General features: G+C 36.2%; 1 protein-coding gene across 1 annotated transcript in view; it reads right to left on the bottom strand.

Annotated features, from left to right (window-relative positions):
• Positions 1-26,556, bottom strand: part of LOC149771340 (long-chain fatty acid transport protein 2-like) — a 42,155-nt gene extending 15,599 nt beyond the window's left edge. The window contains exons 1-6 of the mRNA XM_089948605.1: positions 26,311-26,556; positions 20,145-20,525; positions 13,714-13,824; positions 13,131-13,343; positions 3,655-3,813; positions 3,122-3,246 (exon numbers count right to left, since the gene is read on the bottom strand). Coding sequence (XP_089804731.1) covers positions 3,122-3,246; positions 3,655-3,813; positions 13,131-13,343; positions 13,714-13,824; positions 20,145-20,511 — 975 coding nt within the window. The 5' untranslated portion in view covers positions 20,512-20,525; positions 26,311-26,556. The remainder of the gene's footprint in view (positions 1-3,121; positions 3,247-3,654; positions 3,814-13,130; positions 13,344-13,713; positions 13,825-20,144; positions 20,526-26,310) is intronic.
• Positions 26,557-26,981: the final 425 nt, after the last annotated feature.

Raw genomic sequence — 26,981 nt, 5'->3', positions numbered from 1 at the left:
TGCCAGAAACATTGTATGCTAAAGAAACCCTCAAAGGTACAAATTACCCTCCAGCCCGAGGGTGTTATTAAGTACTAATAGCCCCATAGATGATGTCTCAATAATAATTCAAGCAATATAACCCAACTGATTTATTCTATGTGTTCATAACCAAGTTGAAGGGATAACATTACAAATTAAATGTGATGATATTAAGTTTATTGTTCAAATGTCGTCGAATGTCATTTACAAGACATATCGTGTTATGATAGTCCGTCCTTCGCACATCTAATGGGCTGTTAGGAAGCCTAAAAGTTAATAATTTGGGAATGATCACTAAGCTTACCCTCGAGTCTCTTTCAGAGGGTTACATTTATTCGACTTTCATTGGAAAGAGAAGAACTTGTTTTGAGCGATATTGACATCTGAGATCTGCTTTTTAGAGTACGACGCAAACAGATAACGCTGGTCCAATAAGAGGTATCTGTCATTTACATGTGTCTGGCGAACAGTTCTACGATGAGGCAACGGGTACATCACAATGTTACGTGTGACGTCATGTCTTGAGGTGGTCCTTATTTGGATTTCTAACATAAAAGGTAAATTTCCAGCAATAGATGCATTATTTTTATTCATATTTTTCATCTTTAAATAATTCATGACTTTTATTATGAAGTATTGTTGTTGTGCTCACTTATCATAGCCATAAATCGGTGATATGTATTCCTGACTGACATATAACAAAACATAGGGTGTTCAGTTAGCCATACAACTATGAAATCTACGCATGTCATACAATCATGCCTAGTGAGAATTTCGACCTACAGAAAAGAACAAAAAACTTCAAGGTGTTCTGAATGGTCATACCCTTTGTCTTCTAGTTGGAACGCTCTAGGCATTGACCGTCGCAAGTTATTAAAATATCTCATACTTAAATAGTATTTATTTTAACTGCTCTGAAACCGTGCCCCTTTTACGTGATGAAAAAATACCAAAATAATATAATTAGGTTTTCTAAAGCTGGAATGTATCTTATATGTTTTGCATGCAACATTTGTAGGAGTAACATTATAGGATTAAATGGTTGGGTATTTATCGATGTGTAAATTGTACCTAATTGCTCACAAAGTAACTAAAGTCCGAAGGACCTTATGTTAACTTATGAACTTTAACTTTATATTAATTATTTAATCCTTATGATTCCGATTTCCTTCCCTTCTAACATCAGATCAGCAGATTTAATCAACACAAAATTCACTTTGATGGACATCGAGTTTTGTTTTCATTAGCATCTTAACTGCAATATAATACATAGCCCTATCTTCGCTAGCCAGGATTTGTTAATCCTTTATCCAATAATATGGCGTAGAATGTCATAGCGGGTCATGGCAGTGATATATTCGTACAATTATTATTTAAATATATAAAAAAAAAAACGTTGGTGCGGTTAAACAAGGATAGTCCTTTTTTTGTATGGCATGTGTTGTTATAACAACGTTGTTTTTACTTTTTACGGATTTCGATCTTTCAAAAGCAAAATCGTAACCATTTTTAGTGAGATCCCTCATTTGACTTATGACACTGACTTTTAATAATCGCTGCTGGAACATGTCGAGGTGAAATGCAGTAATTTCCGAAGATTGGTTTGTAATGCCTATCACATGCCTCCGTCAGCAAAAGGGATGAGTGGTGGAGTGAAGTAAGGTATGTGCAGTTAAATTGTTGTAACTTATAATGGTCCATTTGTATCCGTGGTTCGTACATTTTGATTGAGTGGATGGGTAGGTTTTCATTGTCATTATTAGGATGTAATTGATGATAGATAAAACTTCACATCAAATGACATGGAAACAGGGAACCAAAAGTAGTAGTCATAATTTATCGATGTGCAAAAAACTTCAGTTCAGTATCATGTGACAGTTTACATCTAATCAACTTGTAGAAAAAGCATTCAATTAAAAAAATAAGATTTGCTAAGCATTGAATAATAATAGTGGAAGCATTTAATTGATGGTTGAAGCGTCGTCGAATGTTATCGTGAAGAGGGTATTTTCTTCGCTCATCTACCTGGAAATTTGTCAGTCAAAACCTTACCAATTTGATGACGACCAGGTTGGTTGCCTCTGATTCTCTTGAAGGTACTCTTTTCGTATCGAAAGAGAGGCATGTGACATAATCAAAAATTATGACGAAATAACCTACATGAATTTAGGCTATTAACGTATTTGATCTTTCGACTTTCTTCAGAACATAACTTTTATTTGTCGAAGGTGTGAGCTTGGATAATTAGTTGTCATAATTGGTTAACTTTCCTTAGTAAAATCTCAAATTACCGTCACTGCATAGCGATTCAAGCCTACGTCTGCCTGGAAGCCCAAGCTAAACTTCCTCATGTGACCATCAAACTACTTAAATTGAACACAGATATGCCAAAGAAAATGGCTTTATTGGGTAATATTTTGGCCCAAGGGATTTCTTTAAATAAATATTAAATATTTAAACCTATTTTTCAAGAAACCAACTACAAAATCATTACTAAAATAAGAAACCAATAAACTTTTGAAAGTTGCAAGAAGGACTGTATAACCATTAATATATCAAAATTAAATATTTCCTACTACATAAATACATCATCAGTAGACGTTATCGCTCACTAGTAATGCAAGATAATTAAACAATTGCTATCACAGGTTATCCACCGAGATACATTGATTTGGCTATACTTTTCTATAAAACTAAGACTTATAAGACCAAAGGCTCAGAAAGCTATTTGTGCCTTGAATTGTTTTGCCAGTGTTCTATCAAACGTTGTGAATAAAACATGAATGTTCGACCAGAAAGACATACGCTGTCATCAAATAAAGAATATAACGATCACAATGAAGTAATTGAAACGTATTATACCAAATCCGTGATATTTAAACCATTATCTTTAAAATGATTTTCATACTTTTGTCGGACTCGTAATCGGACAAATTATTGTTACACTTTATTTCGATCTGGAACTTAAAAAGCCGTAAACAAAACTAAACAAGATGAGGTGGACAGACGTACGGAAAAACAACAAAGATAATAACATGGACATAGAGGAGTTATAAAGTAAATGCAACAGAAGGAAAACAAAAATTATGAGCTATCCTACCTGAGGCAATGCCAAAAGATAGCGAAACATTTCCCCAACATACTGGATATACGTAACGTCGTACTTTCGCACATCGTCCCAGAAACTATGTGCCGAGAATTTTCTACGCAGTACCATTGTGCCACCTGTAATTTATGTAAGTGGGAAGATACATGTCGATAGATGGAGGACACTGCAAATAAACTCGATTACAACTATCTTTTATTAGAATTAGTTTTTATTTCCCCTTGACTAAAAACGAGATATTCCTTATTAAAAATACACTAGAACAATTTTTGTAAATCATTTAGAAGTAAAGAACGACTTAAATGAAGTGGTTTCTCTATAGAATATGGACTTTACTATTTTTATGCAACAGAAAGTAATGGCGATACTATTTCAGTATCTAAATTGAAATATACGCGTTGAAGCACTTAACATTTCATTAAACACAAACAAATATACCTGAAAAGGTCTAGTTTGCTTGATTTTCGGTATAGGCAAGTTAATATTCTAAAGATCATAATTTAAACGCCTTCTGTAAATCCATCTACCTATCGTTATGATTCCCATGAGGCAGAGTCCCCCCGCCATACTGTGATATAGAGGAGTGCTGGTGTACATAATATCGCTCTCCCGGAAGCCTGTGAGTAGGAGTATTATAGCATACGTGAGAACCTTCCTTTGGTGAACAATTACAGGTTTTGGAAGCCCTGGAAAAAAATGACACGAGAAGAAAAATCCGATCTTGGTGGTCGACATTATTTTTATTGTAAAGATCATTTTCGTCTAATATATTCAGATCAACGATTCAAAACGATAAATATAGAAGAACAGCAAAACACATAGTATCGGTTTGTTTAAGATGATTGTATATAGGTGAGGCAAGGTGGATGTGGAAGTATTAATTACTTTTGTATCAATTCATTGTGAAATGATTCAACATTAGGTACATGTTGGAATCGGATGACTATCCCACAACAGCCCCTGAACTCAATGTATCAATGCCACTATGGTATATTTTTAGATCAATATAAATGATAATAGAATCTTCTGAAAAAGAATTATGTGGACACGTCTGTACTTTAATGACATAATTAAGGAAGATTGCATTAGTTCATACAAACATGTAATAACAATATTAATTTTGCATGATTCAATGAATTTCTTGACACAGTACCATTATCTTGGAAAACACTTTTAGATATCCTAGGAAATTTGAATTTTCACTACATGAACATATACGTCTTCTTAGTACAACTGCACTATTGACAATGCGCAGGATTCGCACTTTAAGAAAGAAAAAAATTAAATGTGTATTAGATTAAGACAAACCAGTTTCAAATGCACTTGTATATGGACAACTTAATATGTGCTACACAATCCATAATGCGTGAAATACAGTACACGTACATGGAAAATCCACGAATGTGAGTAATATAAAAATGGGTATTTTGGTTCTTTATCTCCGTCTGGGTCCCTTTAATCCCGTCTTCGCCTCTACTTCCATGACATAATTAGCCCATACGTGAGCTCTAACGAGGGTTTGACAACACAACTTTAAAGCACATATTCATAAATAAGTAGACCAATATTGTTATGATGCTTAAAATCCGGTGCCAGTTGATCTAACAAATCGTCAGTACATTCCGCAACATCATCACCGCGACCAGAATCTATTACTTTTGTGATAAAATCTAATCTTAAACACAAACACTAATGATGGCTAAGTACCAGTCAGCATAAATGTTGAGTGATTCGAACTGAATTTCATCTGCGGCGACTAATGATTTTGATACTGCATGTGTGAAAAAATCTATAACATAACAAGATCTGTCACAATTTACATGACCAAATATTTCAATATGTGATATATGTGACAAGTATCTAAGATACCCCTAGTTATTTATCATTATTACCATTCTAACCCACCCACCTTTACGACCGCTTATAATAAACAAGTATGATCCGCACTCGCGCATATTTAAAATTTAAGTTTGAAGCCTATCAAAGCCATTTTAAAGAGAACTTAAAATAAGTCGGCCGTTTCCTAAGGTCAGTAAGTTAGTGTGTTCCTCTCCTTCCTTGATTAACATTTCTGCAGTTACTTTTCATGAACCTACTATGAGAGGTTGTGTGGGCACTTGATCAAATTCTTCTTGCACGTATTGTCTTGTTGCAATGTTTGCTGTATCAAATTAATCAACACAATTTTTAATAAACTCAACCAACACGACTCTGTTTCTAACTACGGTTCCAGTATGATAACCGCAAGCCACCGCATCCAATCAAAGTTAAGTTGTTCAAATATGAACGCTGTTCCTACACGATCGAGACAAGGGAAACACACAACATGAATGGATTGATAAATGAACAAATTTCTACTGCCAGTCCATGTTTGCGCAAATACATTTCACTAAAATAAACGTGTAATAGCTTCCCATTCGATATTAAACTTAAAAAGAATCCTTTTTAGGTCAATGGCGTCCACCATTTTCGACCAATGTACAATGCACCACTGTTACACGCTATTGTTTAATTGGCATTACATACTTAGGGAGGCATCGCGTGAAATCCAATAGATGTCGCTAGGACAAAGCATTAAAATATATGTTCGATACGCCAAGGTGTAGATAGGATTATCATATCAGAACCTTGGCATGTGGAAATGTCCACTGTTATCACTGAACTCAATCAAATTCTTTATCGCAATGTTGCCTTTCAACTAGACAATAGTAACTTGAATGTCTTCATCAGACGTTCTCAGTTTTCTACTTTGACCTTCAAAAATCACAAGCTCGCATGGATTGCAACCAGCATCAACACGATTAGTAAACTCCGACACATCCGCTTTCGTGGCAAATCGGCTCAGATCTACATCAGCACGTGTCGTGAATTGAAGAACTTGCGTAAATGTCATTTAAAATGGTATATAATATTAAACATACTTTAATGTGATATCGATAAGTGTTTGCGGTGTTGGTGAACGCTCCAAAGCTTCAACGACAAGATATATTTATTTATGAATCGTGTTTCAATGCTTGTACAGCCATTTAACAATGATCATCATCAGCAACGTGCACAGCCTGCAGTACAAAGGGGAACGGTGTCAGTGGACAGTTGCTCACAACGTGTGACATGGTCTGTACAACACCACAGCTACAGGAAGAGTCAGTGTAAGACCCCATCAGACAAGGATGACAGCACACCGACCCTGTCCTGTCCGGAAACGGTTTAGCGTGGTCCACAGATGTCGTGGAAGGTTGACCCCAGGAAGGCATACAGATAGCTGTGCTACGAGGGTGTGGTTTACAACATCTGTTGAAGACCCCACATCACTCCATGACGAAATAGCTGTCATATCCTGTTTTAACGGACCTAACCAGATTGGATGTCTCGAAGTCAAGCGGACTGCTGGATATGAGGGGACGACCACATTTAGGTCCATCCAACCGTGCTTGTACTTGCATAATCATGCAAGACAACGGTTTATTTTATTGTCCATGGATACAAAACTAACTTCAACGAGTGGTGCGAGTCGATAAAAATTAAAATACACAGTATGTTGAAGTATTATCACGTATGCGACCCAGTGAGAACCAGATCCTGTTGCCGAATCCAGATTGACGATTTTAGCTTCTCGCGTGCGTCGCACCATCGCTACAAGTTTACTTTCAATAGAAACACTACACAAATGTTTGGTCGATTTTGCCATCGTATTTAAATCAAGATTAGTCAATGGAACTGTGATCTTCTGTGACAAGGTAATCGAAGATCTTTGATCGAGGATATTCGACAACTCGTGCCTGGTGGTAGAGTTTTATAAATGTTTTTTATTCCACCTCCTTCAATGTTTTCTCAAAGCCGTTCCTGAGTTTCGACAGCCCATAACGCCTTAGCATTTGCAACCGCTAGACGCGCTGATGGCAATAACGCTGGAATACTTGCAACGAATGAATTATTTCACCAATCGTTTGCATTTGTACCATTTTTGGCTTGGATAATTTTATTTTCACTGAGACGTTATTGTGTTTTCACTGAGATATTACTGTGTTTTTACTGAGATGTAATTGTGTTTGGCCACATTAAGCTGAGCAATCTGTATTTGGATTTATACCTGAGCATTCCAGTCAATTGTGCTGGTGAAAGTTTAAGTCTGACCCGACAGCAGTCTTTTATTGCGTTTGTCATTTTATGCAAATTAAGTTTCTGTAAGACCATCCTCATTTCGTGATAGGGCATTATTATCGAAATAAGTAACAGGTTTAACTATGAATTCCACGACTTTTCCACAGGTACATCGCTCACCCTCATTCAACCACCAGCACCCTCCATCAACATTGTCGTGTCAGAAACTATTGCAGCATAGTACCTGCAATAAACACCAGCAGCACAATCTCGTGCATGAGAATACATGTCGATAAATGATTGCCTAAACAACTCCAGGTGGTCCAAAGAAAGTAATAAATCGGGTACAGTGTCATGAGGTCATGCTAGGAAATCTGCAAACCAGTGTCGATGTTTCGATGACGGTCCAAGTATGACTAGAGATTATAATATGTGCGTTCACGGGATTGGTTTAATAGTTAAGCCGGATTCTTTAGATGATCCTTGACAACCATTTAACCACAATGAAGCTTTGGTCACTTCTGATTTGTCAAATGTAATTCTTCCTATGATTTTGGACATTGTAAGTTGAAACCTTATAAACGCATGTCTTGATGCAGTGGGACCATGTTGCGTAGTTATTTGCAAAGTAAACTGTTTGGCAATGGTAGCTGGTGGGTACGCATCTGTGGTATGTGCGAGAAATGACAACGTTGGGGGCGGTTGATACTTGACTGAGTACGCCATAGCAAACGTGATTTTGCAAACAGTGAAGGGGATAACGCAAGCATCCACAATGTTAATGTTTCTACCGTCAGAAGTGTATGCGCTACGCCAAAATGGATCGTAGGAGTTAGTTTTGCGGGTTAGTTTGACTGTGTGAATGTGACTCCAAAATGTGACTGCAAAAACCAAATAAGTCACTGAGAATTGGGCACCAAAATCGTGAAAAGAATAGATTTTCAGTATTACTCATATCTTGCCAAGGATCCCAATCGGTTATGAATATAATTAGTAATAGACATGTCTAGTTTTTTTTGGAAGATAAAGGAGATCTGGTACAGAAAGAACATCCTGCCAATAACACAGTTCAATTTATAAACAATGGCATGTTATTCCATCGATATAGGACGTTCAATCAATTCTGGATAATGTTAAACTGTCAAAACCAATTATTGGACTCGTCAGATACAGTGATGATCACACAAGAACAGCTGGCGCAACAGTGATTTGTATCAAGGACACATCTGATAACGCGGATTCTGATAGAGATGTGCAAGCTGAAGTTGTGAGCGTTAACGGCACTTTTAAAGGTGGATTTGCTCAGCGCAAAAGAGAACGTCGTGAAGCTTCAATCCACTAACATGGGCATGCCCAAATCAAATGCTTGATTAAATACATCTTTGAACTGGCCCATAATGAGAATTTAGTTTTGAATTATTATTTTTGGATTTTCTTTAGAACTATTTACTGTCCAAACAACACCCATTGCCAGATTTGTAATTATTGTATCTGACAATCTCTGCTGAGCTGCCTCCAAATTGACCTTACTAACTGTAGGCATGATTGATAATGTCGATGGTAATGTAATTTGTTTTCATGGTGCTCTTCTTACTAATCCATCTCGAATTAATTGAACTGCCTGAAATTCCCAGTTGTCTTAAATGATCTAAAGTATCACCTTTGATACTATCAACGACTCACTCTTTAAATACATTATCGATGTAGGAAGCGCGTGATGATAAAGCAGTGGGCCATTTTCGAGCACCTGCAAATAATCCACGAACGATGTCACATAGCCATGTTCGATAGTATATCACGTACACAGGTTTTCTCGAAATAACTCAGGAAACGGGTTTCAAGCGTCCATACACGCCAATCATTTTTATAATAATAATAATAATAATAATAAGAAGAAGAAGAAGAAGAAGAAGAAGAAGAATTATCATTATTATTATTATTATTAAATATCAGGTCGATCTCTAATGTACAGTTTTATCTTCGATGTTTCTCCGCCCAGATCAATCGCGTGCTCGATTTGATCTACAAGGGAAAAACAAATATATGTCCGTCGGTTATTATATCATGGAGGATACATAAGTTTTGCGAACATGATTGACATTATATCACCTCGTTCCACGGTTGGCGAAAACCCAAACAGAATATAACCCTGAACAACGACAGCATCACTAGTTAAAATGACTTAAGTTGTTGAGGCAATGTTCACAATAGTGCGCGTGTATCTGTGACTACATATTGGTATTCCGCTACGAAGTGAACGCTCCATAAACAGATGTTGATCGTATGTCAGTGAGAAATTCCAGCTCAATTGTGGTGTTTGGACAACAATGCATCCTAATCCATACTTGTTGACGAGAAATTAGGGGCGAGATCGAGCTTGTATACGTACATGGTTGTATCACGAAATTTCTCAAACACATAAGCGAGCAACAACAGGTCGGTGCGCAGATCCAGATCGTTATAATCTCACAGAGGTGTCGCATTCGAACGTAGACCAAACGGTCGTTGCATGTTTGTAATGTGTTTCTTAAATACCTTCAAGCGACAAAGGTTAATAAAACACTCAGATTGGTTGCAGCTGAGTTCATCAAATTTATTCCAGTCTTTCATGTAGTCTTAAGGATACACACCTTTTATCTTTATCAAATCAGTGTTGAATTGATAGTATCGACGAGTGATTATTGTCTAACTTGTCTACGCAAGAATTTATAACTGTAATGAATCGAATTGATCTAGCCTACATGTCATGTGTTTGTCCATGCTGTGGATCACGCCTATTACTGATTTTGATGAAGTGGCTACTGCTTGCTTTATTAAATGACCATCGTCGCTACGCAAGTTATGAAGCACTACAGTGATTTTTGTTTTGTTGGGGTAAATTCTCATCTTTAAATTGAAACTTGTGTGCGGCACTTTTGATGTGATAGTGATCATGAACCTTGGAACCAGGGCTTTGCTCTTCGCTGAAGTAATAGCTTCTACACAAATCAACCATCGAATGACTGTGGAAAACTCACGTATATTTTCAAACGTCATACTTACGTCTTCTAGTGAATAGAGCTGCTGTTAAATCCATACTGCGGTAACTTCGATCAATTTAAGAAACACGTCATCTGTGTCTTGAGTAATCTGAGCACGATAACGAACTGGTTGTTCTATTTGCTCATCACATCGAACCACTATATAACAGATCCCGCATGATATTTGTTTAGCGTCTTTTACCGTTTGATTGATAATAGCATTGTCAGATCATTCTTCTGAAAGATTGAGGCATTGAAAATCCGCGTTTGATAATATACGTGATTTTCATCTTTCGTTGCACCAATGTACATTCTTTGACAATACTTTTACAAGGATCTGGCATGATTATTTGCTGTGGTATTTCGCTAATAAAAACAGAGTTAAAGTCATGACTGGTGGGGGTTGTTAGATTTTAAACACATGCATTCTTCGTCTGGAAGGATATTTTTATCCTTGTACTGACTGTGTCGGTTAAGCAGTGAAGCAAGATTATTTATCCGTAGTGCGATATTGATTATGATTCTTCTTTCATTTCATTCACCAACTACAAATCAATCTGAATTTGCTTATTCTGCCCGATGATGGACAAAGCAAGCGGCTTAAAGTCTTTATCATAAGCGAACACATCAACAGCGATATCTGGATTAAGTGTTTCGAATTTGTTCAGTGTTGGTTCGGTACCATGAACGGGAAATGCAATATCATCAAAGGTGAGTTCACCCAAGTGTTGTCGGTATTTTCAGAAAAGGTCTTTATTTTCGCTATCGGGATAAAACGCTGGCAAAATTATATGTTTATAACTTACGAGAGCGTTTTATCTAACTGAAGGAAACACTTCTACACTTCAGCTGATCCGTCGCCGTTTGTTTTTATTTCCTCCTCCACATCATGTTGTATACGGATTTTGAGGGTATGCTGATAGCTAGCCTCACATAGTCCATTACGCGACATTATGTTAACTGGAATATTAAAATTATGCTTTCTTGGCAAACATGGATCGTTATTGTTGACATCATCAAGTTTATCTGCAAACGCAAAAAAGTATGTTTCAACCAGCCGTCAGCCAAGATAAGCTCAAATTATCCATCATGACAGAGTACTTCCCTAACTTCAGTACAGACTTTGTGCGCTGGAATCCAATAACATCAAATGTCTTAGAGCGCTCATAACATTCCTCAATCGCTTTAGCTTAGTTGCTAATAGCATCTGAAAATTGCAGTCGATGTTTGTGCTGCCATTCTTCTGCGTCCTCACAAGATCTTTCGTATATCCACTGAAGAGTAGTGAGTTCAGATGACATACCAATATTTATGTCTCAAAAGCATTATCAACCAACATGAGTCACTAAACAATAAACTACAATATGTATTGTCGCTATTTAGCTGCTACTCTCATTCTGTATGTGCTTAAATTGGCCTAGGCTTCCGGCTGCGTGAGACAACAAATGTATATATTTTAATGAGGCTACCAAGTGAAAGCGGTTACTATTAGGAAAATCAAAATATTTCACAAACTTTACAGAGATGGTTTTCTCAACCCACTATAGTTCCCTATACAGCCTGGCCAAATCAGCCTGAGATGCCATAAGAAGTGATATGAACTAACCTGACACTTAAATATATTGAATGATACTGTTAAAAAGAATGAAAGTAATTGTAATGATACATTATTAAAATACTTATAAAGTCTCATTTGGTGTGTTTTGTTCTTGTAAACTAGTTTTTTTTTCTAACTGGCCACCAAATGTTTGCTAACAGCAACCGTATTTTTAAGTTGGTTTCTGCGGCCACAGCATTACTGGTACTTGGATCCGTGATTTTATATCATAAAACTCTCTAAATCCTTTTGTAGTTTTTGTAATGAAGCCGAAGAGACACTGCTTCATTTATTGTTTGTATTTAGTTTCGTTAAAACAGTGATTTTATTGTCACTATGGTAAATATAATATTGAGTTAACTTTAGCAGAATATGTGTTATTATTTCGATCTAGAAATTTATCATAACTAGAAATCGTTAGCCTATGCTTATAAATCATAAATGGTACAAATATTCCTACATAATTAAAACTTGCATTCTAAGTATTGCGGCATGCATAGAACAAATCAAATTTGATAAACATCCAAAATTGTATTCGACATGCTAGTACTCATCGGAAAAGAAAGACAAATAAGAGGACGTTGAGAAAACAGTTAAGCAGAAATGAAAGATATACCATAATTACATCTGTGTGTATGCATATTTATACATGTATACACTATGTTAAAAACTTACCAAAATACTTTGTATTTGTATATGTCTATAACATGACCAAATATAAAATTTAGACTTATTGTTGGAATATATCAAATGATTTTTGCTTACATCAAGAAGGAAGTTACTTTTTAAAAATATACTTTTCATTTTGCTTTTAATATTGGTTAAATGTAAAATAGCAAAATGATCCTGAAATAGTTTTAAAAAAGACATGTCTATTATACACAAGTCCAATATTGTAGACCTAGAGCTTTTTGTCGCAAAGAAAGTTCATGGCGGTCAATGTAGAAACAGATTGACATATTTATCGCAAAAGTAGCCTGACTGAGAACTTTTCATATATATTAATCTAAAGATGCTGGGAAGCCGTCGTAATTCAGTTGGTACAGCGTTGTACTCGTAAAAGAAACGTCTTAGGGTTCGGTACCCGCCCATATCAAACCGGGTCGGCTGCCTCGATGTGTCCATGGAAAATGCATTTAGTTCCCGTTTTATCGAGGTGATACAGCCAATTATGTGCTGACCGTGCCTCTGTAGTCAAGCAAACAAGCTCTCTATGGTTGATAGAAAAGCGTAGCATCCTATACTGAACTGAAAACCGACTTTAATGCGATGACTTTAAGTATACCTGTTGTCCCAGATGTAAAGATGAAGCAATTGGTCGTTTCATATGTAACGCCCTCTCGAGCCGACTTTGCAACTTGTACTGGCAAGGCTGCCAATAGCAAGTCTTCCCATGGAAGGTAGTTTCCACTATACTTGATATCCCTCCCCTGCACATACACTGGAGTCTCAGAAATTTCGTTTCTAATTTCATCAACGGCGTGGAATATTTCTTCATCTATAAAGAACACGTCTAAGTGAAATTAGGATCTTGTAAACAACTTATTGTATCTAGAATAAAATATGATAAATAACATTGGAACTGCTCACAGTTCAGAAGTTTTACGTAATTTTTTTGTATATGTTTGTCTACTTGAGATAATAATATGATGATTGAAGTAACTATGCAAGATGAGAGTTATTACCGCCAACGATTATATGTTTGTAAATAATATTCAATTTATACCAAATGGTAGCTGCCTGTGAAAGAGATACGATGCATACAGTTGTGTTAATATATGGTTTGATCAGAATCTGCTTTAGCGGCAACGTGAAATAGCTTTATGAATTAAGCACGAAACTATAAGAAATGAGTATATCATAGTTACCTTTCCCGATAATCAAAACTTTGGCTTCACATGACTGGAGTGAATGAACTAATGCCTTCCTTTTAATCTTGTAGTTAATGTAGGCCACTGCTATTCCAAGCTTCTGCAGACCTGTCGTTTGATGCAAGAATAGTTTTAATCATACTCTGTGATAATCAAAGGATGATGCGCTTTCAGTAAGAGTGCTCATTATTACATGTAAAATGAATCTAACACGGGTGTTTGACTGTCTAATACAAACTAGAGCTGTAATACGTAACTTCTTGGGCTCTAACGTTACAGCGGTAAATTCTAGCGCTTGAACAGGCAACAGTTATGTAGCTAATAAATTAACGACATCTGGCCATTCAAAATTGAAAGATTTTGTACCTAATAAATGAATGAATTCAAACACTTCAATTTTGAATTTTATCCATTCCGTATTGAAAGATGTTGTGTGTGTGTGTGTGTGTGTGTGTGTGTGTGTGTGTGTGTGTGTTGAATTGTTAACGTAGGTTTTACAATTGTATAGTCATATCGCTACGATGTCTGCAGTGTGGCAGATTATAGTGGTCTAATACAGGGGCATCCTTCCGCAGACATGTAACATGATGTCCCACCCAGTCACATTATCATGACATCAGGCCGATCAGTCCTAACACTAACCTCTTCATGCTGAACGCCAAGAGAGGCAAGTGTTGGTACCAATTTTTTAAGTCTTTGGTATGACTCGGCCGGGGTTTGAACCCATGACCTCCCTTTTCCGAGGCGGATGCTCTAACCACTCGGCCACCTGAGCAGTTGAAAGATTTTGTACATAAAACATCAGTGATTTCTAGAGCTTAAAATTTCTAAAATGTTGTTGCTATTAAATCAAGTAGGTTAATTGCTGCTACATGAAAAAAGGTTGGACGAAATACATCATTCTGTTTTTGCTCAGCACTGAAACATGTTGCAGTTAATGACACAATTTTAACTCCTCACCACTGAGCAACGGTCAGTTGTAGCTGGAGTTCATCACTTATGAAAAAAGGTTGGACGAAATACATCATTATGTTCATGATGTACGGAGTTCATCACTTATGTATCACCTGCTGAAGAATCCTGACGCACATGACGCCTAATTTTGACGGATAAACTATGTTACATCTCTGCAACAATTACAGCTTGATGGCAAATTGTACTTTAGTGAACAATCCTATTTTGGGACTAAAACATATACTGTTGTTCGGTGTTAAGATTAAGAGATAGGATTTTGCGAAATTAGGGCAGTGCTTCGTGTTAGTTTTACCTTCAATTTCAGCTAAAAGATAGCAATTATGTAACGATGGTGTGCGTCATGAAATTCATCATCACTATCAAGACTCATATTTGCACACATTGGTGGAAAGTTGTGACCCTTTTCTAACCGTAAAAAAAGTGTTCTAACTTTGAAGTTTTGTATATATCTCGATTGCATTTGAGAGAATCCTGGTAAAATGGCTTAGAATCAAGGACAATATTGCATCATCAAAGGTTGCACTATATATGGGTAGTTTCTCTGTTAAATAACTTCCAGTGTATTTTGTTTGCATTTAGGGTACTTTCGGAGAAACCTTTAGCTCTTTCTTTAAAAATACAATTTTCACTTCTCAGTGGAAGGCACATTGTTTGCGCATATTAACAAAGCTTCAAATATTGTCTAGAGTTACTTCCCTTCGACATCAAATACATGTTATGTTTCATGATATTTATGTTTACTTATCTCACATATCAGTAAATATTACTAATAGTACGTAAAATCAATATAATATTCAATTTATAAATTTCGAATCATTGGTGGATAACCGGAGCTTCAGTAAGATATGAATAAACCCGTAATACCCGTGATGAATACATAGGAAAATACAATCTACGGAAAGGAAGACACCTTACTTGCGCATCTTGACATCAACAATGCATAACATCTAGCAGTGTCACAGTATCTGTCATATGGAAATTTTAGAGGAACTTAAGAAGAATAAAGAAAGATCAAACAAACCGCTATCATATGACAATGTAAGTGATAAAATGTCTTGATAAGTACATGTGGATGTGGGCATACGAAACGAATTACATCACCATTTCCAGGTCTCTCCTTTAGTTCTAGAAAACTATTATGTCTCCTGACGCAGGTAGTCACATTTTGTGTAAGTTATATGCAAAATGAGGTTTTCGATATATTCACGGAGAATCCTGAGTATTAATATTTTTTTTTTGATTTGAGAGATTAAAAATCAATTATATCATTTGTAGCTCCGATAACAGGAAAATATGATGTACTAAGCATGTACAGCTTTACAGGTTTCACAATTTTGAAAGTAAGCAAATCGTTATAACACCGATTTTAGTACGGGAAAATACCTACTCCTGAAGCACACTATTAACGTAATGTATGGAGCAGTAACCACTGCATTAAGATCCTATGAAATTAATGTGTGGTACCCTAACCACTGCATAAAGACACTATGAAATTAATGTGTGGTACCCTAACCACTGAATAAAGACACTATGAAATTAAAGTGTGGTACCCTAACCACTGCATAGAGACTATGAAATCAATGTGTAGTACCCTAACCACTGCATAAAGACACTATGAAATGAATGTGTAGTACCCTAACCACTGCATAAAGACACTATGAAATGAATGTGTAGTACCCTAACCACTGCATAAAAACACTATGAAATGAATGTGTAGTACCCTAACCACTGCATAAAAACACTATGAAATTAAGGTGTAGTACCCTAACCACCGCATAAAAACACTATGAAATGAATGTGTGGTACCCTAACCACTGCATAAAGACACTATGAAATTAAGGTGTGGTACCCTAACCACTGCATAAAAACACTATGAAATGAATGTGTGGTACCCTAACCACTGCATAAAGACACTATGAAATTAAGGTGTGGTACCCTAACCACTATATAAAAACACTATGAAATGAATGTGTGGTACCCTAACCACTGCATAAAAACACTATGAAATGAATGTGTGGTACCCTAACCACTGCATAAAGACACTATGAAATGAATGTGTAGTACCCTAACCACTGCATAAAAACACTATGAAATGAATGTCTAGTATGGTACCCTAACCTCTGCATAAAGACACTATGAAATTAAGGTGTGGTACCCTAACCACTGCATAAAGACACTATGAAATTAAGGTGTGGTACCCTAACCACTGCATAAAGACACTATGAAATTAAGGTGTGGTACCCTAACCACTGCATAAAGACACTATGAAATTGAGGTGTGGTACCCTAATCCCTGCATAATGACACTATGAAATTAATGTGTGGTACCCTAACCACTGCATAAAGACACTATGAAATTGAGGTGTGGTACCCTAACCACTGCATAATGACGCTATGAAATTAATGTGTGGTACCCTAACCACTGCATAAAGACGCTATGAAATTAATGTGTGGTACCCTAACCACTGCATAAAGACACTATGAAATTAAGGTGTGGTACCCTAACCACTGCATAAAGACGCTATGAAATTAATGTGTGGTACCCTAACCACTGCATAAAGACACTATGAAATTAAGGTGTGGTACCCTAACCACTGCATAAAGACACTATGAAATTAAGTTGTGGTACCGTAACCACTGCATAAAGACACTATGAAATTAAGGTGTGGTACCCTAACCGCTGCATAAAGACACTATAAAATTAATGTGTGGTACCCTGACCACTGCATAAAGACACTATGAAATTAATGTATGAGGCAATCGTCACTGCATAAAGACAATGGAATTATTGTATGGGGAAATTACCACTGTAAAAGAAAACGGAATGGAATGCCTAGAAGGGTCAATAATTACTGTATAAACAGACAATGGAATTTATATAATCAGACATGTAAACATATGTATTAAATATCATAATAACTAACTATTTATTGGGCTTTAAAACATGTTAGAAGATTGTAATACTTCCAACTCTCTTAGAAACAATGAATACGATCCGTCTATTATACATATGAAAAGCTGAGGAAAGTGTAAGGATGAAGCAAGCGGTGACATAAATAAGTCATTTGTTGCGCTTAGAAGTAAACTGTATTCGCTTCAAACAGGAAAAAGAGCACATCAATACTTCCTTATGCATTAAATTATTGACGAAGGACTCTCATTGACAAGGACATGTAATCAACAACTTATGCTGTCTCAACTAATGTTATCGCGTTGATACCAACTAAATGTTTTCTCACGGTTATCGTGACCATGCCCGTTGATATTTTGATTCCAAATTCCACGGGCTTCTTAATCACCCTAAGCAGAAGGAAGCCATCAATAAAGATTGCTTCCGTAATTGAATCTAGAGTCACATTCTCTCAAAATCAGTAGGACGTTTCAATACTTTAAGTATCATTCCTCCACAAATAATAAGCCACCAGGTCAAGAACTAAAATTATCTGGAAACCAGTTCAAGGGATAGATGACGGCGAACTCGAGTTATGGTGCGCAAACAATACAGGGAACAGACGGCGGGTCAGAAACGTCATATTTTAATACGATCATTTGAATACTGGTCATTACCATTTAGTAATTAGATCATTTTCAGGAAAATGGTCAGGTTTTGAAATATGAGATTTCAAATCTTCAAATAAATTCAACAAAAATGAAGCATGTTTACGACTGAAGAAATGTACTAAATAAACATGAAACGTTATATACAGCTTCTTTACGATGTGTATTTTGTGTCTTGAAAGAGCTTATATTTTGGAAAGATGTCATACGGCTCTACCTTCCGCGTGTATAGGATTCGTTTTCTGGTACAGCAACACTCATGAGGCTACACAATTCAGCATGAAGATACTACGTAATTCGGAAACAATTACGTAATGAAATGACGTCCAAGAGTTACAAGTCATTCATCAGTTGTTGTTGTTATGATGCTTAACGCTTTTTTCATCACAAGGTAGGATATACATGGCGGTCAGTATAACTTGTACATGAAGCAACCGTATAATCCTTGGAAGAAACACGGACCCAGGGGAAGCTACTGGCAAGCTTTCTCGCGTACCCACAATGGCCGAGCTAAAGGTAAGATGGAAGTAATCCGTAACGGTGAGCGCTTTAGACTACTCAGCTACTCGTCACCCCCACGCCATCAGTAAAAGCAATAATAATGCTTTTGTTTGCAGAAATGAGAAATGAGAAATAAACCAGAGATAAAGGGTGTAAAACGCATGTATTTAACGAAAAACAAAATAATCAAGGAGTATAGCATAATTTCGACACTATGATATTTCAACAGCAGACGGGTAACAATATTACAAAGAATCACTGAAGGAGAAACAAATAGTGTTGAAACTTAATGTTTATGTAAAACAGCAAGGAAACCGATCAGCCTGTAAAAGAAAAACAAAAAGCAAACACAAAATTGGTACAAGCAAAAACGTATGTCAGAAAAATATGTAAAACTCCTCAAGACGACTTCAAAGTTCGAGTACCATTAATTATAGATAGAGGTACTATCAATTATAGATAGAGGAACCATTAATTATAGATAGAGGTGCCATAACTATAAATAGAGGTACCGTTAATTATAGATAGGGACGACTGCGTTCAAAGAGACACTTTAAAACACTTTAAAGCAACGAAGCATGTGAAATACTGTGAACCCGCCGCCTTTCAAATTACACATATAATCCATAGACTAAAGAAGAGTTTATACTCTGCGAAACAAAAGGCTTGGCTTTATTTTGAATTAATATCAGCAAATTCATACATTTGATTTAAATATTACCCAGGAAAGAATTAAACCTGAATTAAACAGACGCAAACACTTCTCCAGGAACCCATATCGAAATATGGCATTCATTAGCTTACAATTTGCCTTTTTTTTATCCAAGCATGGATTCGAAAGTTTATTTAATGAATTTCAAGACATAAAATGTAACCAAAGGCGTAAAAGTACAAACCAGATACATAGATTAATAAATGTATCAATTTTGGCAGATTTATCTATTTTCATAATTGTATTTGTTCAGCACATATTTTGCAAAAATGATCAATCATGCTCCCCGAGATAAATGTCTCAGAGCAGACCACTTAAAAACGTGTTTTCCATTTTCACTTTTGAACAGACATTTGTTATATTTGTTTTGTTCAGCTTTTTACGTCCTCTTTTTATATTCAGTCTCATTGTTTGTCAATTTTAATTTTGTAAATTTGATTCTTTGTCAATACGGATGTAAGTGGATTGAACATGAAAATAGCCGGAAACTGACATTTTTGTGCTACTGCTATGCGCAAACTTTATTTAAGCATTTGATCAGATTTAATTGCAACTCCACGTAATGAGATGGCAGATGAACAACAAATATTTATGTCATTCGGCTTATTGATTATTCTATTATACTACATAATAAAGATAAATTTGACACATCTACGGCAACGGTTGGATTATGAAACGCTTACCGAGATAAGTCCAAATGAATGCTGGTTCATTGCCTATCATAATAGCTACGGTATCGCCCCCCTTCAGTTCCCACTGGGACGCAAGTCTGGCAACTCTATTGGCTTGTTCATTCACCAGCTCATATGTATATATCCTATCTTCGAATATGATGAATGCTCTTTTAGGAGTTTTCAGGACATCTTCTTCAAAGAGGTCAATGATCATCTTTCCATCTGCAATGTGCTTGTCAGTTATAGCTATGGCTTCTTTGGATTTCTTCAAGAATTTAATGTCGTCGCAAATCCAAGGAAACAAGGTTCGCCACGCTAGAACGGAAGTTCCAACAACTCCAGCTGTTCCTAACAAAACTTTGTCTACTGGAAACATGGTGACTGTATGTCCTTTTATCAAAATCAACAATATATTATGATTAGATATCAATGATTTAGTGCAGCTACACTAAATCTTATTATGGCGATACTTTTTCAGCACGAATTCAAACCTCTAGATCCTAAATATTTTTCAGTTCTGAATTGTATGTCAGAATCATGGCAATAGTCCCTTTGATTTGGTACAAAATGGCATTCACTTTAATAAATGCAAAGTTCCAATAAAATATTTGATATTGGGGTTTTTGTATGATCTTGGTACGCGTACTGAAAAATATCAGACCAAAAAATAGTCATACGTATGACATTTAATTGCTGTAAATATTGTTTTGATTAATCTAATTATTCAATGTGTTTCAACATGATAAATTTATTACATTTTATTGATATTGCAATTATACTAAATTTCCACTCACAATAATGGGCAAAAGTATATTCACTGCGTATTTGTTTTTAATGTGACTTACAGCGTCGACAATGCAATTGCGTTTATAATGGATAAATCCATAAATCCATCAATGCATCAATAACTCCATCAGATAGTCATTGTGTTCAACTGGTAATTTTCTAACTTTACCTTGCACAGAAGGTACCCAAACGTCAGACTGAGAACGAGGTGAATATTCTTCTGTACTTTACGTTGGAGTATCAAAACTAACTTTTCAGGACATTATTACTCTATACAATTATTTAACCTTACCACTCAAAACATCATCACACGGAAAACTGACAATTAAATGGAGACAAATAGATTGCATACCATACAAGTCTAAGCTTAAAAGGTTATTGCAATCGATGTCAGTGTCAACTTTGTGAGTAAATTATTATACTTAGGCGTTCATGTGTCTGGGTCAAAGAATGTTACAAGGAAGACAGGTGCTGTGAAAAGATTTCTAGGGTAAATTTCATTTTTGAAGATGCAAGGTTGTATTTTATTGTGAATAAGCGACGTTTATTCTCACACCCACACCCACCCACATCCATATGTATGTATGTATGTATGTATGTATGTATGTATGTATGTATGTATGTATGTATGTGTGTGTGTGTGTATGTGTGTGTGTGTAGGTATGTATGTCTGTGTGTGTGTGTGTTTATGTGTGTGTGTGTGTGTGTTTGTGTGTGTGTCTGTGTGTGTATGTGTATGTATGTATGTATGTATGTATGTATGCATGCAGGCAGGGAGGCAGGTATGTAGGTAGGTAGGAATGAATGTAGCCGTGGTTAACAAATACCAGTATCGATGGTTCGATGACAAGTAAGGAGTTATTGAGGAGTGCTACCCTCCCTTTTGTATATGATATTTACAGACGAGTTTCTATAGAACAGAGTAATAAAAAAATAAGGCTTCAAATTGGAAGGTTAGACCTGACCTCGCCTGCCTAGTACATTCTCCAAACAACTTAGGTAACATGCCAGAGATTTTTTTCGAATATCTTGCAAACGGAACAACATAATATTTTCTACAATGTTATATGATATCATGTTTTTGGAAGAAATTCAAATTATAAACTCCCCTTATCACTTGGTGAAGAAATAAATCATGAAACGGACCTTGTCACTCACCTACCTATACTTCATGATAGATCACGTCAACCCACAAATCGCACCTGCAACGCTTGTTGAAAAGCATCGCAAGGTTTTTCTTGTACAACAAATGCTGGAATCGGTACCCTAAACCTGATCTCAAGCAAATCCATCAGTTATTTAGGAACTTGTGACATCACTCCAGAGAGAGAATCGATAACTCTCGCATCTATTATACACTGTGTTGAGACGTATGTTGTCAGTTTGTTGGATATATGTAATCATTGTATGTCACCCATGACCCAAGAATGCAGCGAATCAGTTAATGACTTTTAGTCCCATATGAAGCACTAGTGATCGCGGTGCATTCTAGAGATGTTTTAGGAATAAATAAGATATCATTGTGAATGCAAATCAGCAACATAAATATTATATAATGGCACCAAAGTTTTGAAACGGCGTGGTTTAAAACCGTTTCTATATGTTTCGATTTAAACATTATTGGCATACAAGAAAAGAAAGGAAAGACAATAATCGCATATGCGAACTGTGAAATGCATAGATAATAACTACTTGCGCTCATTTCATGTAGCTTCAATCACGATATGGATAATCTGAAGTGGATGCTGTATTGTGTAACTTAATTTGGCTGAAACCATGAAGCCATTGTACCTAAAACATGGTCGTTACATGGCTAAATTATAACCGAAGGTGAGTCCTGCTATATCATAATCCGAACACAATGATCTGGCAGAGTTACCTGCAACAGAATATACACCCGGACACTGCTCATTTACATCATGTACATAACGGGTCGGCTATAAATGAACGCAGAGCTTCTAATGCCCAGGCACGCATCTGAAACCTATTTATCTCGTTGTCGAATAAATATGTAAATTCAAGGCTATCTCCCAGGTACTTCGGGTCCTGTTATACGCTTGTCTTAGGTGTCAGCTTTCTAAGACTGTCTTCACGTCTTCAAGATCTTCAAATGATCATCAACACAACCCACGGACAACAATCCACTAGACTCCTTTAACACCTATGGCCGCTGTCATGAAATCTCGTTTCTCATCAATATGAATAAACATGGTTAACCAATAACTCCGAGCATTAGTAAATGTTGCTCGATATTATGACTGCTATGATATGAATTTTAAAAGATGAATATTGTACCGCAACTGATTAAACCATGTCGTGGTCAGCGTGACACGTAGCAATTAGCAATCAACATTGATGTATGAGACTTGCTGGCAAATAAGCACTAGATGCGATGATTCTCTAGAGTTAAGTAGTGAAAACGTCAAAATTTGAAATAACCTTGAGATAACCTTTGGCCATTAGAAATGAGTATCATAAAATGAGTTTTTCCCAGAATAGTTAATAATAAAGGCTTACTAGAGATAATTTTTCTTAGATGGGCGTGTTAAATGTTTGGAGGTTAGATAACTTTAATCCTTTAGGATGAGCTAAATAAATCGGTATTGCCAAGACGAAGTAATTTCCTTCTCTAAATTAGTCGGTCTAAGTTTCTGCATGGAAGTCAAGAAGCTGACTCGGAGGAAATAAATATCCCTCGTTATAAATTGTCCAAGGGACGGGTGTCTGGACGTTGAGGGGCACGGAACAGAGAGATTCGACTCCGTTGAAAAGAAAGGGGGGTTCGTGAAACACAAGGTTTGTCTCAATCGTTCCATGATATAAGTTTGTAATTATCTGCTCAATTTATTGGTTTTAGATTCAATTTTCAGCGAGTTGGGAAGTCAATTGTTGCATTAATGTTTCTTGATTGTCATATTATTTATGTACACATAGATGCAATAAGAATCCGGTATTATAAGACATGCATGCATTACTTCTGATACAAATTTCGTGAATATACGATTCTATCTGTCTTAAATGATATGAATCATGTATGCTAAGATTCGATTTTTCTATGATGGAAATGTCATGTGATTGAATTGCTAGTAAGCAAGCACTGTAGCTGAGACAAGACGTTAATTCCATTATTTCCTTTGTTTAATTAAGATGTGGATTCTCTTGATCGAGAATCTTGTTGATTTTAGAGTTAAGAAAATCTGTCGACCGACATTCGTCCAGCTAGTGAGTTATAGCCCACAATAGAACGTAATAAATAAGAGGACTCGTTATGTCATAGTTTATCTAGAAATGTTGAGTAACCGCGAAAGAGAAGATATTAATTTTATGGTATTAAAGTTGTGTGTATCAGTTGTCAGGCTGCGAACTAACCCATGTTAGCCGTGGTCATATTTGCCTTGGTTTATGTTGAGTTACGATAAGACAATATCTGATGTAACCAGAGTGGAGAAAAGAGTTTTACCCCAGAATCGAAAACCAGACAAACATTTGGGTTGAGTTTATATTTATTTCAACGGGGGAAAATAGCTGCATAAATGCACCACGCAGTTTGAGAGAGAGCAGATTAACCATGTAACAGTTGATGACTAAAAGAGGCTGGAGAGATAAGGATAAGAAGAAAATGAATGTGACGAATCCGACTTGTCAACAACACTGAATTCGGAAAGACTGGAAGCAGCCTCGTTATGCAGGCATGCAGAGTAAACGATTTTGGTCATTCACTCGTTTTTATAATGAAAATTGATTTATTGGCATAGCAGTACATTTTTAAAAATAAATTTAGTAATTTTATTTCTGTGAGAAGGTTTATAATACAAATGTCAAATTCAATTTCACTCTGTCTATGTAACTGATCAAATTGTTACATTTTGCAATGGGTAGGTTTGTGTTATTCTATTTTTATCTCTTCTCAGATCTCTGCTATTCCATCCATTAATTTCATATTTTAATTTTTGCTCGATCCGAGTTATAGCACCTGGTCGATCATCTCCAACATAATAATAAATAAAACCAAACCCCACATAGCAACTGAAGTGTCCCTAAGAATGAACCAAGCTGACCTTTTAGACCGTTTGAATGAGCCAATGCAAGTTTTTCTTTCAAACACATGCAAATATTGACATATAAAATGGGTATTTTTATTGATATGTTGAAGATAATTATGTTGCTTTGTTAATAACGTACTTGTTTACGCATACATATGAAAAACTGAACTGTCTGCACAGGCAAACACGAGTGAGATCGACCATAGCAGATTGTCGCCCGTGGCTTGCGATGATTCTCTGTTAGCACTTCTTCGCAATCATCCGTTCCCCTAAGCCTAAGAGGAAGTGATCATGGAGTTATCGAGGTCCACTGCCTTATCCATGAAAGTACAACTCCGTAAGAAAACGATTGCAAATAAGTTCAGAACCTGCAAGAGCTACCATGATCTCTGCCACATCCAGTTAATTACAGCTTAGTAAAGAAACCCCTAAAAATGAATAAAGCGATAATACTCATTTGCCACTACAGATAACCTCGTGGCCCTTAATTTCTTATGCTACACCAACGTTAGAACGAATAGAATGCCTATATTAAACGCGTGTAAACTCAGCTGTTCTCATTATGTTGGCTAAGAAAAGATCATATTTGTAATGGCTGGTGGTGCACAAGTTTGGACATTGAGAATATGTGATTATTACCGAAAGAACTGTGGTAATTCAATCAAAATCTATATTGCCTCATTAATCAATGAAATCTTTCCCAATACTCAGGGTGAAAGAAAGCAATAGACCAGAAACTATTACATACTGTTGGCAGATCGTATATGGAGGGCGTCCACCTACCCAACTTAGAAGGTATAAATCAGAGGACACCCACATAGTTGTGTTAAAAGCGAGAATCTACTCAATAAATGGAAAATATCAAATGTGGAGGAATTCAAACCACTAAAAAACTAGACACCCTCTTATTAATTTCCGAAGAAACTGACCGATCTACGCTGCGAAAATACCCCCACTCTCACTCTGAACTAACAGCTGGTCCAGAGGCAGACAACTCCGAAGGCTGTGGAAAATGATGGGAGAGTATCATTGTCATCTCGGTGTCTAACAGTAAAGAACGCGTCCAACGTCTTTCTGACAATCAGCTTCAAACAGATTTCACTGATTCGTGGCAATCAGTTATAAACCATTAACGCAATACATACCTAACAAAAACCATTACACCTAATGTTTTTTTGAATTTGTACAAGTTATGGTGAGTCGAAAGGGTAGGAGGAGAATTGTTATGCATGCACATTTCGTAATGCCTAAATAAAATGTGTGAATCAGAGCAGGGCATACAGTATTTAGGTTTTTAAACGCTTTTGTTCTGCGAAATCCCAGATTCCTTTATTATATTTACTTACGTTATAAATCCTAACGACAGCTGCACAGAATTATTCCTCTTCTCACAGTATCACCAAACAGTTGTTAAGATGGACAACATGAACACGTGAATCTAATCAGGTCCTCACCATAACGTTATTCTCAGTCCAATTTAGTTATTAAGGCGACCTCCAGACCTTGTCATCGAATGTAAACCACATGTCATTAAGTCCGTTCTGTTCTCAATCTGTAACTTAAGTGATAGAACACTACCTGCAGCTGACAGTTATTCGCGCATGTGCAAGCCAAACCTTCAAGTGTCTATCAATTGTTAATGGGTAACCTATATCTCTGTTGACTGAATAAGTAATCGGATCATTGACATGTATAACACCAATTAGTATGTGGAAATTCGTTTCTAAACTAGAGTGCACAGAAAAATGTCCACTGTGGAAACCATAAATATATGCGTGTGCACGTGCTATGGGCGAATCACAATTTGATACATCATCAGTATTGGCATATCAACTTGTTTATACGAAGACATTATGGACAGTGATTTTTTAATATATTTACTAGGGAATGTTGCCGTCATCTAGAACAAATAAGTTTTTGAGTCATAACTTCAATAGGTTTTAGAATTCAATGAAGAATCTTAAATTCAGATTAGCATTCATATATTTCGATAACAGAAACGATTTAAAAGCATTTT

The sequence above is a fragment of the Sinohyriopsis cumingii genome, unplaced genomic scaffold (genome assembly GCF_028554795.1).
Source record: "Sinohyriopsis cumingii isolate HCF-2022 unplaced genomic scaffold, ASM2855479v2 utg001944l, whole genome shotgun sequence".
NCBI lineage: Eukaryota > Metazoa > Mollusca > Bivalvia > Unionida > Unionidae > Sinohyriopsis > Sinohyriopsis cumingii.
The sequence above is the reverse complement of the archived record's forward strand: the minus strand, read 5'-3'. Positions and strand labels throughout refer to the sequence as shown.